General features: G+C 39.8%; 5 protein-coding genes across 5 annotated transcripts; 2 read left to right on the top strand and 3 right to left on the bottom strand.

Annotated features, from left to right (window-relative positions):
- Nucleotides 1-1,121: 1,121 nt before the first annotated feature.
- MCK1 (serine/threonine/tyrosine protein kinase) lies at nucleotides 1,122-2,285 on the top strand (the record flags this gene model as incomplete). The annotated part of the gene is made up of 1 exon (XM_043195664.1): nucleotides 1,122-2,285. One exon carries the CDS (start codon nucleotides 1,122-1,124, stop codon nucleotides 2,283-2,285), a length of 1,164 nt encoding a protein of 387 aa, XP_043049837.1.
- A 221-nt stretch (nucleotides 2,286-2,506) lies between these two features.
- KQ657_005017 (uncharacterized protein) lies at nucleotides 2,507-6,202 on the bottom strand (the record flags this gene model as incomplete). Its single annotated transcript, XM_043195663.1, has 4 exons — nucleotides 2,507-3,042; nucleotides 3,695-4,318; nucleotides 4,415-4,524; nucleotides 4,572-6,202. The coding sequence occupies 4 exons, from the start codon at nucleotides 6,200-6,202 to the stop codon at nucleotides 2,507-2,509; spliced, it is 2,901 nt and encodes a 966-aa protein (XP_043049836.1).
- A 484-nt stretch (nucleotides 6,203-6,686) lies between these two features.
- On the top strand, nucleotides 6,687-7,847 carry LPE10 (uncharacterized protein; the record flags this gene model as incomplete). Its single annotated transcript, XM_043195662.1, has 2 exons — nucleotides 6,687-6,690; nucleotides 7,051-7,847. The coding sequence occupies 2 exons, from the start codon at nucleotides 6,687-6,689 to the stop codon at nucleotides 7,845-7,847; spliced, it is 801 nt and encodes a 266-aa protein (XP_043049835.1).
- A 46-nt stretch (nucleotides 7,848-7,893) lies between these two features.
- KQ657_005015 (uncharacterized protein) lies at nucleotides 7,894-10,695 on the bottom strand (the record flags this gene model as incomplete). Its single annotated transcript, XM_043195661.1, has 1 exon — nucleotides 7,894-10,695. The coding sequence occupies one exon, from the start codon at nucleotides 10,693-10,695 to the stop codon at nucleotides 7,894-7,896; it is 2,802 nt and encodes a 933-aa protein (XP_043049834.1).
- Nucleotides 10,696-12,142: 1,447 nt separating this feature from the next.
- CHC1 (clathrin heavy chain) lies at nucleotides 12,143-18,438 on the bottom strand (the record flags this gene model as incomplete). Its single annotated transcript, XM_043195660.1, has 2 exons — nucleotides 12,143-17,095; nucleotides 17,668-18,438. 2 exons carry the CDS (start codon nucleotides 18,436-18,438, stop codon nucleotides 12,143-12,145), a joined length of 5,724 nt encoding a protein of 1,907 aa, XP_043049833.1.
- Nucleotides 18,439-18,582: the final 144 nt, after the last annotated feature.

Here is an 18,582-nt window from a genome sequence, read left to right as displayed (position 1 = left end):
TTATCTGCAGGCACACCACGATTGTTCGTAGCAAGACTAAGCCAATAGAGGATAGATAACGGTTTCTCTAAACAGAGTGTAGATCGTTGACATGGTACGGGAAACAACATGAATCAGAAGCATTGTCATGTAGAGTCAAATGATGATTGAAGGTACCGACTGTGCGTATGGCGCTCGTACACTACTAATGGCATACACTTGAAGTTGTTGCATATAATGTTATATGTCCCTTAAGATGTGAATGTGATTAAGCATCAAGCGGCAAAAGGGATAATCATGCCTGCTTCTGTGAAACCTAAAGTGAATGTTTCACATTTTACGAAAAGCAATAAGTTGATACAATGCGTAAAACACTAATATAGACACGTTAGTTCTGATACAATCTCACACCATTGTGATCTGAGCACGGTATAGTATTACAGTACCATACTGTACTGTGCAATACTGTGCTTATTTTAGAGTGTTGGACTGATTAGTGTAGATTTTCGCTATCCACACGCACAGCCTTACCATTCCCCTACACTTGACTTGACTTTGCAGTGCCTCCCTTTACCACACCTCAACACGTACTGTACCTTTCTCCTGCTGTGGTTCAGGGTGGGTGTGTGTGTAGTGATTTTGGGCGCCGTCTTTTTTTTGGTCTTGCTCGCACTTATTTTGTTTACACACTAACAAATTGTCCCTTCACTTTGAACAACACGACTTCACTATCAACAGTTCCAATTCACATTGATTCTTGTATTGGTTGTTCCCTTCGGCGGATATCGAGTACCATTTGATTCTATACATTGGTTTGGTTACCCGGCAGTACGCTCAAAGTATTGGCTGTGATAATTCATCACTAGAATTGTTATTATTATCATCATTACTATTGTTTTTGTTATTATTTGTATCTTATCTTGTCCTATAATTAATACCGTGTTATAATAGAAGGTATTGCTATTACCACACAAATACAAGTACTATACTATACTCCCTACAGTACAATAATAGTATATATCATATTTATTATAGTCATCATTACTATTATCAGTCTGATACTATCCACAATTGATCCACTTTTATTGTTGTTTTGAACTTGTCTCCCTGTCTGGTGTTGTCTTTTTTCTTGCCTGTTTACCATGGAGTCATCAAGCACTGAACCTCCTAAAGCCATCGAATACTTGCACAAGCAAGTGTACGAGAACTCGTCATCCAAATGCGAAGCTATGGTCATCCGGGAATATAAAAAAATAGGATCCGGAGCCTTCGGAACAGTGGTGGAGGCTGTATTGCAACCCGCTACAAACGAGAATGATAATGTTGGTGATACCTCAGAAGACGTTAATACGGATCAATTGAATATTGATGAAGAAAAATGGTTAGGTCCATTTGCTATAAAAAGAGTTCCAGCCCAAACAGATTATAAATCCCGTGAATTGGAAATCTTAAGAATAGTAAATCATCCAAATATCATTTCCCTCAAATACTTTTTTGAAAGGATACGGGTTAAAGATAATAAAATGTACCAAAATCTAGTAATGGAATGTCTTCCTTCGAATTTACAGAAGGAAATCAAATATTATCGTATTTCCAAATATACTATTCCCTATCCTCATATGAAGGCATATACATTTCAATTGACCAGAGCGATGCTTTATTTACATGGATTTGGAATTGCTCATCGTGATATTAAACCAACAAATATCTTGGTGGATCCTTCAAAAGTATGTCTTAAGATTTGTGATTTTGGTTCGGCAAAAAAATTGGAACCAAATCAAGCATCAGTCAGTTATATTTGTTCGAGGTATTATCGAGCTCCAGAACTTACTGTGGGGTCATCAGTATATACAACCATGATTGATATATGGGGGCTTGGATGTGTGATAGCAGAAATGTTTTTGGGGAAACCCATATTCCAAGGTCAAACACCTGAATTACAACTACGAGAAATCAGTAAACTATTAGGACCCCCACCTAATTCCTTTTTCTTTAAGGCAAACCCTAACTATAGAGGGAACATGTATACTACCAAATTATTCACTGGTACAGTCGAAGAAAGATTCCGACAAATCTTTTCCAATAGTCCTCCAGATGCAATTGATTTGTTGATGCAAATATTAGTGTATGATCCAGAACAACGTGCCAGCCCCAGAAGAGTATTATGTCATCCCTTTTTCAATGAATTGAAACAGAAGGATTTCAAGGTGTATCCTCGTGGATCTCAAGAGCCTATTACTTTGGATCTACTCAAGTTCACCCCGTTCGAATGGGAGCTTTTAGGTCCTTATCAAGACCTTGTATGAAATAATAAAAAAGAGGATACGAAAAAGTAGATGGCACTATCTTTATCTTTTCTCTCTCTTCTGCTATTGGTTCAATTCTTGATCTGTTATATCCCTTAATATATTTATACATGACTTTTCATGTGTTCCGTGTATGAATATGTCTTTCTTTCTTCTTTCTTTTTGTTGTTATAGAGATGTTATAAATGATATATTTATATTTACTTTTATGTTTAGATGTATCACAAGGTTAAGCTGTAGCTGTATTCATCTTCAATGTTCTGGGATAACCATAACACAATACAACTCAACATCACACAACCATTGCATACGATGTTACTCACGCCCATTCCTAACGTGGGGAATGTGTAATGCTTCACCAAAAACTTCAATATAAATACCATGAACAGTCCAGCTAACCCCCCGGCCAATAAGGAGAACCCGCAGAATAATATTACTCGTGCGGCCCAAGCATGGCCTCCCGCACCGCCGCCGGTGAACAGATTGGCCAGGTCGATGAACAAGTTGGCCTTCTCAATCAGATTGACAATAAGCATTCCAATGGTGGAGCAAATAAAGGGAATCCAATCAACAAATGAAACATGAACATCACTGGCATTGACTGTCTTCAGATAAATAGCTGCGTCTACCATCAGCCAAAGTCCAATGGAATAAAGGGCGCCTGCAAAGTAAACTCCGAGCAGTCTTAACTTTGCTGATTTGGGAAGCTTGAATCCGTTGAACCGGAAAAGATGTGTAGGTTGTTCCATATTAGAATCTGTACCAATTGGTTGACAGTCGTAGATAGCTCAAAGGGAGCCGTAAGGAGAGGGGAGTTAAACGTCTTGATAAGTTTCTTTCAATTACTCTACTGATTCGGTAGCGCGGGTCCAAGTTGATTAAGTCCAATGATTCCATTAAGTCGACTGAAGCATTACTTTAGTAGTACTACGATTACTATTATATATATATATATATATATATTTATAGTAATATTTATGCTATAATCTATGACCGTGACATCGTTTTTACATTAAATTTTTTGATGAGTCCACTTTTAGTGCAAGTTATCACCACGCCACCAAGCAATGCAACCTGTAATACCGGATCATCATCCCGTTCAGACTTATGCTGATAGACCAATTCCTTCAGTTGTAAATCCCATACGAGTAGTCCGTCTTTGTCACTACCAGACACAACTAAAGGTTCCAGTACCGTTTCGACTAAAAATCCTGTCCCACAACTATACTTGGTCGATATGGGAGCGCCATTAATTCCTAGGTAAGTTTTTATGACTGAGTTCCCCATAAAATCCCAAAGCCTTATTACACCGTCGAGACTTGAGCTGAGAATAAACTTAGAATTGGGGGTTAGTTCGACGTACGAGATAGGAAGGTTGATAACTTCGTTTGTGGATGCGGTAGCTGTACCATGCGACGTACTATATGTCAATGTCTTGAGACAATGTCCTGATTCCATATCGAAAAGTCTCATAAGTCCGTCGTACGAGCCACTAACGATAATAGAGCTGTCGAAGGTTAAAGCTACCAGTGATATTGGGTCGGAATGTGCTGCAAGTGTACGGAGCGACTTCCCACTACTAACATCCCAAACGATGATAGTTTCATCCGCCAGTGCACTCACGAGTAAATTGCCTTTGTAGTTGAACTTGATGGTGGTAACATAAAACGAGTGTTTCTTCATCACCTTCAAGCATCTGCGACGACTTATCAGCCAAATTCTAATGGTTCTATCGTCTGAACACGATGCTAGAATATCTGAATTCACGGGACTGAATTCAATGTCATTAATGCCACTACCGTGACCCTTGACTTCCCATGTAGCTTTACCTGTTGCCATAGAATACACGCGGATCCAGCCCTGTGAATCGCAGCAAGCAAATGAATCTCCATCGGGGGAAATCTTAACACTATTGCACCCTGTAGTAGTATCGATTGTATACTCTACTTCTAACAAGTCAGGATGCGAGAATAACCCTGGCTTCACAATGTTCTGTGCGATACCATTTTCATTCCCAGAATCAGATTCCAAAACTTGGCCAGAACCGACCCGCTGTCGCTTGGCTTGGGGGGTCTCCATAGTCACCTTAAATGTGATTGAGTTTGTCTACGGGTAAACTTCAAACGAACTTAAATCGATTCTTTCTCTTCGCATGGTATTTTCCATTCGCGACATTTTCCCTATGGCGCGCCCTTTCGGTCCTCCATCTTCTGGAGCCACGACTCTAAGAGACTTCGCTCTATTTCGTCGAAGTGAGCATTACTTACATTGCCTTTGCCAATATACTTCGACCTAGTGGCTACACTTCCAGCATCCACAGTATTGGCATTCATCGTATTGGGGTTCGACGGAAGAATTAGCTTCAGTATTAATTCTCGAGTATCATTTGAATCATGTTTCCTAAGCTCCTTAAGAAAATACTTCAAATACTGGAACACTAGTACTTTACTATTGTCTGCCGTATCCTGAGCATACGACACCAACTGAACTAATTGATCGTTCAATGCGACTAGAGCGTCGTATTGACCCGTACCAAGACTCAATCGGTTTTCCAAACGAGCAAAGACTCGATTGACTATTCGCGATAATTCGTGCTGAAGCTCTGAACGGAGTTCTTCGTTGGAATCATTCAACCCATCAACCACTGGCTGGTCGATACCTTGGGGTGACTGCGATGATTCACGGGATTTCCTTGGAGACACCAGACGAGACCCAGCAACGGCGGTAGCAGCACTGTCGTTGTAATTATTGCTCATCCCAAATTGTTGGTGGTTGTGCCCGGGCCCTTCTTTGAGGTCTTCATTCTCACTATTGAGGTCGATGTCGTCGTACCGTATCATACTGATATTGAAATGAATCGACTTTGGGTCCTTTTGTTTCCCTGGACTGTTGCCACTGCTATTGCCTGGGTTATTGATTGGTGCCTGCCATATTTGTTGGTTCTTGGATATCTCTGTAGGAATGTAGAAATGCTGTGTCTTGGAAACATAATTCTCTTGTTCCCAAAGCTGTTTGCGAGTAATGAGGTTCTTTAAAAGCTTACTCTTGTTGGTTTCCTTTGCGTATTTCGATATAAAGGGATGCTTCAAGAGTTGTGATGCCGACATTCGATCTCTAGGGTTCATCACAAAGCATTTCGAAAAGAAATGGTGCATATCTTTACTCATATCATTGATATTGTTTAACCCTATTAAATCGGAAAAGTCACTGTCTTTCTGACATTTGGAAAGTTGTCTTAATGCTCGCATAGGCGAATACTGTGATTGGAGGGGAGCCTTCCCGGTCAACAATTCATACCCACAACATGCAAGTGACCATATATCAGCTTTGAACGCGTGGCCTCCACTATTGTTCAATATAACTTCTGGTGCCATCCAATATGGGGTTCCAACAGTAGTATTCCGTTTAGAAAAGTTCGTCAGTAGTTGGGTCGACACTCCAAAATCAGTCAACTTCACCTCACCCAGCTTGTTGATTAGAATATTCTGAGATTTGAGATCTCGATGAATCTTACCCTGGCCATGGAGATAGTCCAACGCTTGGAGAACCTCACGAAGTATAATCAGAATAACTTTTTCTTCGCCCACTGGCCCAGGTCGAAGTAAATCAAAAAGCGATCCACCGTCCATTAACTCCATCACCACCCATAATTTGTAGCTTTTAACAAAACATCCGTAATACTCAGTAATCTGTGGAAGCTTGCACTCCAGTAGAATCATAATTTCCTTATTGACTTCAAAGAGATCTGTGTTTTCGTTCTCCAAATCTATGAGTTTCACTGCTACTTGTAGTCCAGTGGAAAGTACAACTCCGCGGTACACCACACCAAAACCACCACGACCCACCTCCTCGAATAACTCCAACTCGTCGGCTGAATTCACCCGCACCATTTGAATCTTTTGGTCCTGGTTGGCCATGTAGAAGAAACAGTTTTACTCTTCAAGCTAAATAAGCGTTAATGCTTCGTCTGTCGGTACGCAAACTCGACAAAGAACACACAATGTGAACAGAAAAGGAAAGGTCTAAATGAAACAGAAGTATAGCACAAACAACCACTTTTTTTTAGAGTTGTTACTGCTTACAGCGCTGGAATAAAATTATTTCAGTACAGTACAGTGTCTCTGTACTTCAGTCATGAAATGTACTCTTAGTTACGACAACACGAGTCTAGTCGTTGTAATTGCAACGAGCTCAACAATAACTGCTTTGGCGTTGTAAGAAATTGGTCAAGTGCGAACTGATGAAATCCGCCCCACACAATTTAAACCATGCGAACGGGAACTATAAATTCAAATACATCGCGACTGGATTCAAAGAGACAACTTCTCACCAAGACCCACCACCAGCCCTTGAAGCAAAAACATGCTAGGAAGAATCTTCCCTGGGGTAATCTTCCGACCTATGGGTTCCTTGAGATGGGGCCCCATTCGACGTATCAGCAGTACTCGTAAAGGAACAGACGTCAATCTTCTCACCCGAACACTCATATCTCATAAGTCGTCAGATAACGAGCTCATCCGATGTACAATTTTCGATAACAGTGGAAACATCACTCAACATGGGAAAGAAATTAAGCGACTGGTGCTTTTGAAAGAACATAATTTGGCACCCCGTGATATTCGAAAAATCACTCGACTTCATGTTCGTGGACTGAGATCTCCAACACTCAACTCGGACTTTGTACCGTCTCTTGTTACCCGACACGATTGCATTTTGTTGAATATACTTAACGTTCGAGCACTCATCAAATATAATACCGTAGTAGTATTTGACACGACGCATACGGGTGCACCAAACGAAGGGGTGTTTTCAACTACTCATGAGCAATTCCTTCAGCAATTGGGTGATAAGATTAGGGCCCAAGACGATTTGCCGTACGAGTTTAGAGCGTTGGAGGGGATCCTCATGTACGCATTGGCCAATTTACAAACTGAAATGAAGGTCCACACAAATGTGTTGCGAAATTTGTTGGAGGGATTAGAAGAATCACTCGACAAAACAAGATTACGATATTTATTGATTCAGTCGAAGAAAATATCTCAGTTCCACCAGAAGGCTCAATTGATTCGTGATTTGGTCGACGGGATCTTAGAAAACGACGACGAGTTGAATGACTTATATCTAACCGATATACATCAGAATACACCACGTGTGGGAACAAACCATACAGAGGTGGAGATCTTATTAGAATCGTACTACAACACCTCAGACGAAGTGGTGCAAACGGTTGAAAACTTAAAGTCGCAAATTAAAACGACCGAGGAAATCATTAATATTGTGTTGGACTCAAACCGGAACGAATTAATGCTCTTGGGGTTGAAATTCTCCACCGGCTTGTTATCTATGGGTATCGCTTTATATGTGGCCGCCGTATATGGAATGAATTTGGAAAATTTTATAGAGGAAACTGAAGGTGGCTTCGAGGTGATTACGGTTTTGGGTTCCTTGATGATGTTGTTCTTGCTTTTCTATAGCGTAAGACAACTCCACAAGTTGCAAAGGGTAACAATGACTGGATTAATGGGTAAGGAAAGCAAAATGGCTCCAAAAATGGACTCTTAAGTATCACATGTACTATAATATTATGGGAAATAGTCAAATTGTAACCTCAGTCTTCTCCCTCGAACAGAATATTAATGGGTGGTGGTAGGAAAGTTCCACTAGCACTGCGGACTCTGTCAGACGGGCTTTCTTTAACGGTTTGCTGTGAAGCAGATTGTTCAATCTTTGTTTTAAGTCGAGGAGAGGAGGAAGGCGACGGTAATGGTGTTGTTCTGGTTCTAAAAGGTCGCAACGAAAATTCTCCACTAGGAGGTCGAGGTGAAGGCAGCAAATATCCATTATGGCTGCTACCATTTCTTGTTGGAGTAACTGAACCGTTTTGTGGTGGTGGCGCCAATGTGGGCACTGTTTTTTGAATAGAGATCTTCTCTGCCTCTTTCTTCATTAAATAAGATTTCTCATGTGACCACAACACCTTTAAGAGCTTGGATCGTAATTGAACATCCAACAACTTGGAAAGCAATAAATTATAAAGCTCAAGAGGAGGTTTGAACCCTTTGGAATTCTTACTGGGAATAGGTCGTAAAATCAAATGCACGAAGGGGATTGAACCAATAGCCTCCATTGAGTTCAACTCTGAAACCACCAATTCATCGAGTACGTTTGATTTCGTTTCAACTTTGCCTTCTTCCTCTTCTCTTCCACCCCCATCTCGAAAACTTTCAAAGTCTTCAATCTCATCCAACTTGAACACACGACAAATATGTTCAAGAATGAATAGCAACGAACTCATGTTACTTCGGGGCAACGACGACAACAATTTCACAAGATCTTCGGTATCGATATCCAGTTTTATATGGGAAATTAACAGTTCAAACATCATGCAAGGAATAATAGTGTCGTTGATTTCTAGTAACCAATTGCGTACGAAATTAATCAACTCTTCAAGCGTCTTTCCATTCAATAGCTCTATAAGGTTCTCCATTATGTTCTTATGGATTTCTAACTCCGAAGAAGCCAATTCTGCAACGCTAAGCGGGTCAAATTCTCCCACGGCACGGATTAATTCGTCCTTCACAGACCAATACTGTCTGAAGTCGAGACTTCTGGTCCAAATTTCTCTTAAATCCTCAGAACCTTTCTTCGACTCAATCAATCGTATGACCTTGTACATCAAATAAGGCGTGGAAGCAAACGTCGAGCTTATCTGGTGATTCATCTGCGAGCATAATAATTGAAGCGGAATGTCTTTGAAAAGGTTGAAGCCCGTTTTAACGTCCTGGGCATTAACATATAGTCTGGACTTTATTGGTTGTAGACTGGGGAAATAAATGCCTACGCTGAAATCTTCAATTAACTTGTTATAGTCAAGTTGGAAAGTGTTTGGATCGTCATATTTGGTAATGAAATCTCTGGCAAATTCTTTCAATCTTGTAGTGGAATCCTGCGACGATTTGTATAGAACTTCGGCTAATTTTGTAAATGCATGGTGGATGGTTTCTATCTTGAGCTTTTCAAACCCTTCGATGTCAATGGCTCTTCTAAAGAACTTGGAGTCAAGCAGGTGCTTTGCATCTTGGAACTCGAGGTATGCGTTTCGATACTGCTCTTCGAGTTCTTCCAACTTTTGGTTGTAATCACCTTTAAGCCAGTTAGCCTTAACGTTCTTAAACATCCCACTAAGTTTCAGAGCCACCTCGTTGACCGATGCTTGCGACCCATCTGCGGAGTACAGATATGTAGGATGCAACTTTTGGTCTTCATGGTGCACAACTTGTAATGCCAAGTTGGAAAGTTCGTACCACAGATTATCTGCTTTGAAATGTTTGGCTGTCATAAACCCTGTTCCGGACATTAATTTCAAGTCTATTAGAGCTTGGCCAAACCGTTCGATGCGAGCTCTGCTGGGATCAAATAAGCGATTCGAGGTAATCACGTTTACAAGATCTTCGGATTTGAATATCAAATTCCTATAGCTTGGAATTGGAATAGTCCGTTTGGTTGTAGGAAGCAACTTATCTAGTCTGTCGATCAAATTGGCCAATTCGCTCATATCTTTTAGAACTACTGGACCTAATCTTAAGGGGAAAGTGAACTGCTTATCGAGTGGATTTGATTCCAATGGCGACGGAGGCTCTGAGGGCACTTCTTCAATGCTGTCATCAACAAAATCTGAGGGAGTAGTGGAGGTGGTAGTTATTAAATCTGGAGGAGAATTCTTTTGTTCGTAGAACTCCTTCTGTCTTCTAGTCTCGTCATACTTGCTTCTGAGCGAATCAGCTTCAAAATACGTGCTCTCGTAGTTGGCTAGCAAGTCTTGGAACTCTTGTATGATCCGTCTTAGTTGCGGCTCGTTGTGTCGAATGAAATTATTCAAGTTTTCCATTACCTCTTTCTCGATGGCACGTCTTAATCGACGTGCCGCTTGAGCTTCAGCCAACAAATTCTGGATGTGACTCTCGAACGACGATGTGAGGCTACTAGTGTTATTGTTGCTGGCGTTAGTTAATGATTCCAGTAGTGTTGAATCTGAAGAGGAGAAGGGGTTCTGGTTCTCATTTAAATAGCCTGAAAGTCGCTTGATACCTTCGATACTTGTATCAGCACTTTCATATCCTGTTGCCATAAGGATGCTCTCTCCAAGCTTTTTTAACGCAGTATTACCCTGATGGACCAATTTCTCTCCCTTGACATAAGGACGGAAGCCGCTTTCCAAGGGGAACAATTCTACCGCCATCTTAGTCAATTGCAGATCCCTTTGGTCGCAATACGTCACATAACTGATTACCAACTCTCTAACTTCGTGCAATTGTTGGATCGACCGAAGCGTTTGGTACAGAAGCTGTTCGATACCGGTTCTATTATCAGCAGACCAGTAGATGTTGGCAAACCGTTTCAGCATATCCATTAGGGGTACGTCGACGGAAAGAAGCGTAGGGAGCAAATATATTTTCTGATAGTTGTGTTAATGTTGTAACCAAATTTTCCTGAATAAGATCAATCGAGTAAATCAGTCGAAATAGAGCAGATTCAAGCAAACAATTTAATTCAAACTTTCATTCGAAAAATTCATTCCACTCGAACAAATTAATCAATCCGCCCGCTCGATCGACCCGCTGGAACAGTCATTGGGAGCATTGATCAACCTCGCCAGATGGATTGGGTTCATTAAAGTTACACCATTTCGACATACTTTATCATCAACACGTCTTATCATCAACAAATCTTATTTATAACTCATGGACATGGAAGGAAATATAGCCATAGAGAACGTCCTGTTGAGGGCAGAATTAAAAACACTACAAGAAACATTGGATCAATTGAAACGGGCTAATCCAGACTTCGTAATCGAAGAAAACGATGCTAACGACCATTATCAGCCAGAACCAAGTACGACGCAACACAGTCACTTCGATGATTCGATCAAAGCATATTTTAACCGTTCGGAACAAAAATACTACGGCGATGAAGACGCCGAAGATGTCGCCTCAACAGCTATGGTAACTGTGCCAAAGAAAGAACTAACCGAACTTAAATATAATATTCTCTACGAGAACTTATACCGATTAGCAGGCATTACGATATTCCCCTTAAACAAACAGTTGCTTGGAAATGAAGACTACCTCGGGTTGAGGTTCGACCTATTTTCAAGTCTAACTCGAAAGTTTAAAACTCCTCACTACGTCATTCTCCGTAAGGCGATACCGAATGAAGCCAAATTGGCAGGCCAACTTGGTGGTGATGGCGATACATTGAGATGGACCGTTCACCGACACACACTACCAGTTTTCATACCAATTGACGAATACATTAAACAATTATTGGTGGGCGTCGACGAGAAGGACCCAATGCATGTGGTCGCACAATTCGCTACAACGATACGAGCTCAATTACTACGGTTGAATTATAACCATGATAAATTTGATATGTTGCGCCTAATCAAGTTTACAGACTTTGGCATCGACCGAGAAGAGCCTTTGATTTCAGCGTTAGACAAAGACCTACAGTGTCGCCATGTAAGGATAACCTTGTCGACGTATTTCAAAGGTCAATTGGTACTAGAATTTATGTGTAACCCACAGACGATTGAAACAGCCACACTTATTACCGCCGCGTCCTCCTCGTTCGACCCAACAAATAAAGTTGTTTGCGAATGTATGCTTCGAAACTCTTCGTTGGTCGATCTACGGAAATCGTTCAGAAAGGTATGCGAGTTTCTACTACGGAAACAGTTGGCACAATAATATAATATAATAACGAAATAATAAAGAAAACATATAAACGTAGAAACAATTTTGGTGGTAATTATTATCTGCTTCAGGTCCCGATTAAGTCAGATAATATTCTTATAACTTCTAGAAGGCATTACCAAAGCCAGCACCAGTTGGTTGAAAGCCTAAACTACCATTGGTGATCATTAAAGGTTGGTTGATACCCTTTTGGTCTTCTTCAGCCTCTTCACTATTCTTTCTCTTAATCAAATCAGCATAGACTTCGTTCAACTTCTTTTGGTTCTCATAAGCAATAGAGATCTCGTATGGCTTAATAAAGTTGGTTAATTCGTGTAACCAACCCAACTCCATCACGTAGTCGTGATCAATCAAGCTGTAGCAAACATACAACAAGGCAACAAAACATTCACGATTCCCTGTTTCAACGAAATAGTCCAACAACTCGTGGGCAATCTTCCTAGACTTGGAAAGGGCTGCTGTCTTAAGTAAGTCAGACCACAATTGATCATTCTTTAAGATAGAAATGGCCTTATTGAACTTCTTCTCCTTAGTATATAAAGTAGCAGAGATTTGTCTAAAGAAGATCAAGTCATGGTTCTCCAATTTCTCAGCCAATTCTAACTTATTGTATCTGTTGTTAGATTCATTCTCAATGGAAGATCTTAAGGATTTGTAATCTTCTTCTTCAATCAATAATTCATGGTATGCAGAGTTCACAACAGAATTATTCTTCTCCAATACAGCAACCAAAAATGGCTTGATCAATGGTAAGTTGTCAGACTTAACAAACATACCAACAACTCTTGGTAGATCTAATTTGGGGGTCAATACAGACAACAAATCGACCAATAATGTTGGTTCTTCGTTAAGATAAAAGTTGATCGCCTTGTAGTAAATCTCCAAGTTTGGGCACTTAACAATGATTTCCTTAAATGACAGATGATCAAAGGCTACTTCTGACTTCTCAATCATTGTCAAAGCAGCATTATCCCATTCTTCATAATGACAGTACAAAAAGATCAATTCAGGGTACAAATGAGCAGCCTCACATGCTGAAATTACCTTTGGAATATTAATTCTTGACCAGAATAACTTCAAATGTTCCATAACCTTTTCTGGACTATACTTACTGTACAAAACGGCTAATTCAGTGAACATTCCCATGTGAGCTCTTTCCAAACCCAACCCACTTTCAAAAAGTCCAATTAATTCTTTAAAGTAACCATTGTGTTCATAGATTCTAACCAATGCAGGTAATTCTTCAGCATCAATAATCAAATTCATACCACAAATTTGAGCCAATCTAAATTCCTTGTTCTCAATACAAGCATCATTCACTTGTTTCCAAACATTCGTATTGGAAGCCTTTCTTGCACAATCAACGGCTCCTTGGTAGTCCTTCAAATAAACCAAGGTTGTAGCCAACTTAGAGTACTTTGAAACGTTGCTAAATAAAATCTTTGCAGCCTTGTAGTTCTTGGCTTCAAACAACTTATCACCAATAGCTTCCAAATCTGCTACGTTAGGGCCAGCAACAAACTTCTCGATGTCACTCAACTTATCCAATGAAGCATAAGCATTAATCAAGGCACCATCAATCACGGGTTCTCTTAAGGAAGATCTGGCCATATCCAAGAACTTGATCAATTCTTCCTCCTTTCCACCGTGTTCAGCGATTTCAATAACTTGCTCATAATTTGCTGGGTTCTTGGATTTCACATATGAATCAATGGCTTCAGAGATCCTTAAACCGTTCAACTGAGCATTACCCAATTGGAACCACAATTCAGAAGTATCATACTTTTCAGCATATGTTTCCCCTCTATCCAAAGACATAATGTCTTCTACCAAAACCTTCATCGCATCATTTCTTAATTCAAACTTATCGTACACTTCAAATGCTTCTTCGTATAACTGGTTGTCAATACATAATGGAGCAATTTCAACAGGATCGTACTTGTCCAACTTCTCGACATAGGTAGTGACCTTGGAAGGATCAGCTTTAATGGCAGTCAAGATCAACAAGCCTTGTAAAGAAGTGTTGTCGTTGAAAGGGGAAGGTTCCAAAATGATCTTTTCCAATAACTCAATCAATTCATGAGGCAAGTCATTTTCCATAAATGCTTTAACTGTAATTGAGACTGGCTCAGGATCAGTCAATTCAGGAATACCGGTGGAAATCACTTGGTCAATCAATGATCTTCTGTGTACGTTATCGGAAATCAATACCTTATCCCAAAGTCCAAAGTCAGACTTTTTCAACAAGTATCTAGCTTGGTATTTGTACATCTTATTGTCATTTGTAATATTGATTAATTCATCGTCGTTCCCACCCTTGGAGTAAGCAATATAAGCCAAATAGGGGTCTCTTTTTTCACAGTACTTACCAATAACCAAAGTGTCGTAACTGTTGTTTTCTTCCAAAAACTTTTCAGGTGAATTATTGGAGTCGATATAGATCTTTGCTAAAGTGTTGTACACAGCTTGATCATTAGAACCACCCTCTAAGGTCTTCTCCAAGAATGGCAACAAGATCTTTAATCTGTTTCTCTTTTCAACTTCTTCAACCAATTCATTGATGGGAACTCTACCTAAAACAGTGGATAACAAGTTTTTAATAATATTCTCGTCACAGTCAACGTCCAATAAACCAGCAACAACTTGAGGTGTGTTAGCTGGGTTAACTGATTGAACATAAACTTCAATAAACTTGAAGTATTGGTTCTTGTACAAGAATAAAACCAAATCATGAACAAAGCCGAATCTGTCACAAACAATGATCAATGGTAATTGGTCATCTAACTTGAATTCCTTCAAGAAGTTCTTGACCTTTTCACCATTATACACGTTGTTGTCTCTAACAACTCTTTCAATTTCTTTAACTTGCTTCATCTTTGCAGAGGCCTCAATATACTTGAACACAACATCAGGTTCTTGCGTCAAATTAACAATAGAAGATAAGTAGTAGTATTCACCTTCAGTACACTTGTAGTCTTCGAAGATCTTTATCAAAGTCAAAGGACCAATCAAGTCGGAGTACTTGGTAGCAACTTGGATAACAACTTGCAAATTTTGTTGCATGTTGTTACTCAATAACTCCTTGATACAAGCAACAGATTGTTCAACATTCAATTGACCAAAATAACCAACTAACCAATCATTAGGCAAGACGTTGGTGTGAACGATAACACGTTTAATATCCTTCAAGTCATCGTAATGTTCCAATGCTCTTTGGAATAATCCTGCCTTCTCACACAACTTACCAATAGTTGGTTTGTCGTAATGACTAAACATGCTATTACCTAAGATGGCATCAGCTACTTGAGGAGCATGGAGCAAATTAATTTCCAAAACCTTGGTTTGCAAATGGCCCTCCGCTGGAGAATCATTCTTCAAGGCATCTAAAAGGAAAGCAGTACCTTGTTGAATAAAGTTTTGGGAAAAGAATAAGTCAGCTATATTCTCCACATTCAAATTAGCATCACTGTTACCCAATAAAGATGTAGCAAATTCACTAGCCTTGTCAGGGTTCACTCTCACTAAGTTTTGAATCAAATGAGTGTAATCAGGTGAGAATCCAACCTTTTGGCAGTATGGTAAAATCTTATCGAAATGGCCAATTTCAGCTAATGCAGCAACTACTTTAATGTGAACGTTAGCTCTAATGTAAACTGCAAGTGCCAAAGTAGCATCACTGTAAGACTTAACGACGTCACCCAATTCTTCGGAACTAGTTAACTTATCTTCTTTCAACCATTTTTCAAACAATTCCTTACGGTTTTGTTGTAAAACAGGCTTGGCCAATTCAATAGATTCGTACTTATTCAAGGTACCTCTATCCAATAAGGTAGAAAAATACTGCAATATGGGGGATATTTGACCCGGTTGTGGAGTAATATTCTTCAACTTATTGATAGTATCTTGGGTTCTCAATTGCTCCGAGGAAGCAGCTACTTTGGCGGCGTTGGAGTAATCACCTTGATTCAAAAAGTTTTGGAATTGTTGGGTGAATAAAGATTCTGCACCAGGGAAACCACCACGAGAAGCCAAAGAAAGAGCTAATGGAACATTAGACAACTTTTCCAAAACATATGGGATGATCTTATCCTTAGCAACAGTAACACTCAAAACTTGACCAGATTTGTTGATAGTGACTATACCGGTGCCATTATCGTAGGAAGACGCAGTAAACACAGGATCAGCGGTGATTCTGTTGACAAACAAATTGGCTCCTGTTTCAATATCATACAAGTGAATGAAACCATATTTGGTCAAAATGTAGATAACACCGTACTTGTCTGAAGCTTGTAAACTGATAGGGAAATCGTTTGCTGCATCAGGAGGGAAAAAGATATCAGCTGCTTTCTTTGGAAATGGAGGGTTCCCTTCGACATGGTCAATTTCTATAATATGTAAATTACCTTGACCTTGGGCATTCTTGTTACCTACACAGAAAACCTTTGTAGGGCTTGAGGCACCAGGTAATCTAATTGAAGCAAATTTGGACACGTGACCTTCAATTGCTTGGGAAATACTTCTTGATTTGGAGTACAATTGGATATGACCAGCAATTCTACCATCTTCCTGAGCAATACCGTTAACGGCAAACCAATTTAAATCAGAATCAGCCACAAAGTTGATGATTTGACAATTTGCCAATGAATGGTGCCTATCACTCAATTTGATTGGAGCATCATTGGTACCGTCAAAAACGTTCCAATAATAGATGGAATCAGTGGTTACTAAACCCAAATGAGCATCATCAAGCCATTTCCAGAAGACTACTGGTTGGTTCATAGTATGAGACTTCAATCTTTGTTTCGTACCCAAATTGAAGATTTGCAAAGTAGTACCATTAGCTCTTAAAGAAATGATAAATTCCTTTGTATGCATAATGGCATTATCAGCACTCATATTCTTTCTTGTGATCTCATTGTTGTTTTGTAAATCGACAATTGCCACTGAATTCCCACTACTGGTGGATTCTCTTACACAGACAAATCTGTCAGATTCCAACGTCGTTGACTTGAAATCAAGCGACGCCTGTGAGATCCCAAGGGATGTCAATTGGGTGATCTCCGTGAAGTCAATTGGGATATCGTTGGCCATAATCGATCGACGACACTCGCTCAGCCCTAGTACTTTTTAAATGCGATTGGAAATTACTCTCTGGATCGATCGGGAGAAACTCGGGGGATCTCTTGGACTATGTATACCTTTTGGTAACAATTCTCGGATCAATGTTTAACTATACCGCACAACAATTCGGGACTCTTGTTGTTAAGTATTGCTTTCTTTTGTATGTTTGACCCTCGACTTCTGAGCCTCTAGTTTGTTATTGGAAACAGGGTGTTCCCATTGGTATTTTTCGCTGTCGACAACAAAATGGTTTTGGAATCAGATACACAAAAAAAGGGGTTGGTAGTGTATGCTGATGTAATCATTATGTAAGAAAATGATGCCAATTACCTTAAATGGGTAATACGAAACATTAAGCCTAAATGTTAACAAATATAATTATGAGCACTAATAGTAATTATTTAAAAAAAGAGACAAAGTTGTTAATTAAAAAAAGCTAAGAGGTAGAGAACCCCTCCTCCCCTCTCCCCTATAAAGTTCAAAAAGTGTTACCATGGAACACTCAAGACTGGAAGTTTGATGTATGAGTTCAGACTATTGGCTACGCCTGCGAAACCATTGTAAAACCCGCAAACACCAACACAAATACTGAAAACAGCAGATGCTTTCCCTGCAGCCTCACTGTGAGTAAATTGCTGTATACCGAGTGTGAGAAATGACAAGCATGCAGATACAAAGATGAGGATAAGTGGGATAGTTGATCTCAACAATATTATAACACATATAAAGGCAGTAATGGCCCATCCTATACAAACAAAGCCCATTGCTTGAGGAAATTGTTCTGGAGCTGTAGCATAAGCTTCAGCCATTCCAAATGCAGGAACATACAAAGCACCAGTAGAGATATAGAAGCATCCAAAGGAACACATGGCAAATGCTGCAAATGTGTTGCCAATAACCATTTCCCAGACACCAGAAAGAAATTGTAATAATCCTCCACAAAAGAACATCATACTAACAGCAACTTCAATACTCTGTATACCTTTAACCTTTAAATTGTAAAGTCCAAGAATAAATGAATTAAGTGCAAAGGAAAACATTCCTAAAGCAGCAACATTACCGAACTTGTGTACTGGAGCAGGAGCCAACTTTTCAGATTGGAATCTACCTCCAAAGGCAAACATTAATTCATGTCTAAGGTATCTTTGATCACCCAACATGACATATTCATCGTTGTCACCACAAATGGTGGCTCTTTTTGTGAGTGGAACTACATCATCCCTGTCATCGTGACTCGCAGCGGGCTTGTCGTAAGTCAAGATAGAATTGCTGTCGGACATTATTCCCAACTGTCCTTTTCTACTGGCTTGACTATGCTATTCTTTTGTTAGAAATTGAATCAAACATTGCGGCCAGTACGCTTTATATATCCTCTCATAAACCTTTTGCACTCATACTTATTAATCAACACAACCGCTCTTCAT

This window comes from Scheffersomyces spartinae (genome assembly GCF_019049425.1).
Source record: "Scheffersomyces spartinae strain ARV_011 chromosome Unknown scaffold_8, whole genome shotgun sequence".
Lineage (NCBI taxonomy): Eukaryota > Fungi > Ascomycota > Pichiomycetes > Serinales > Debaryomycetaceae > Lizanozyma > Lizanozyma spartinae.
Note: the sequence above shows the minus strand (reverse complement) of the source record. Positions and strands in the feature narration are given on the sequence as shown.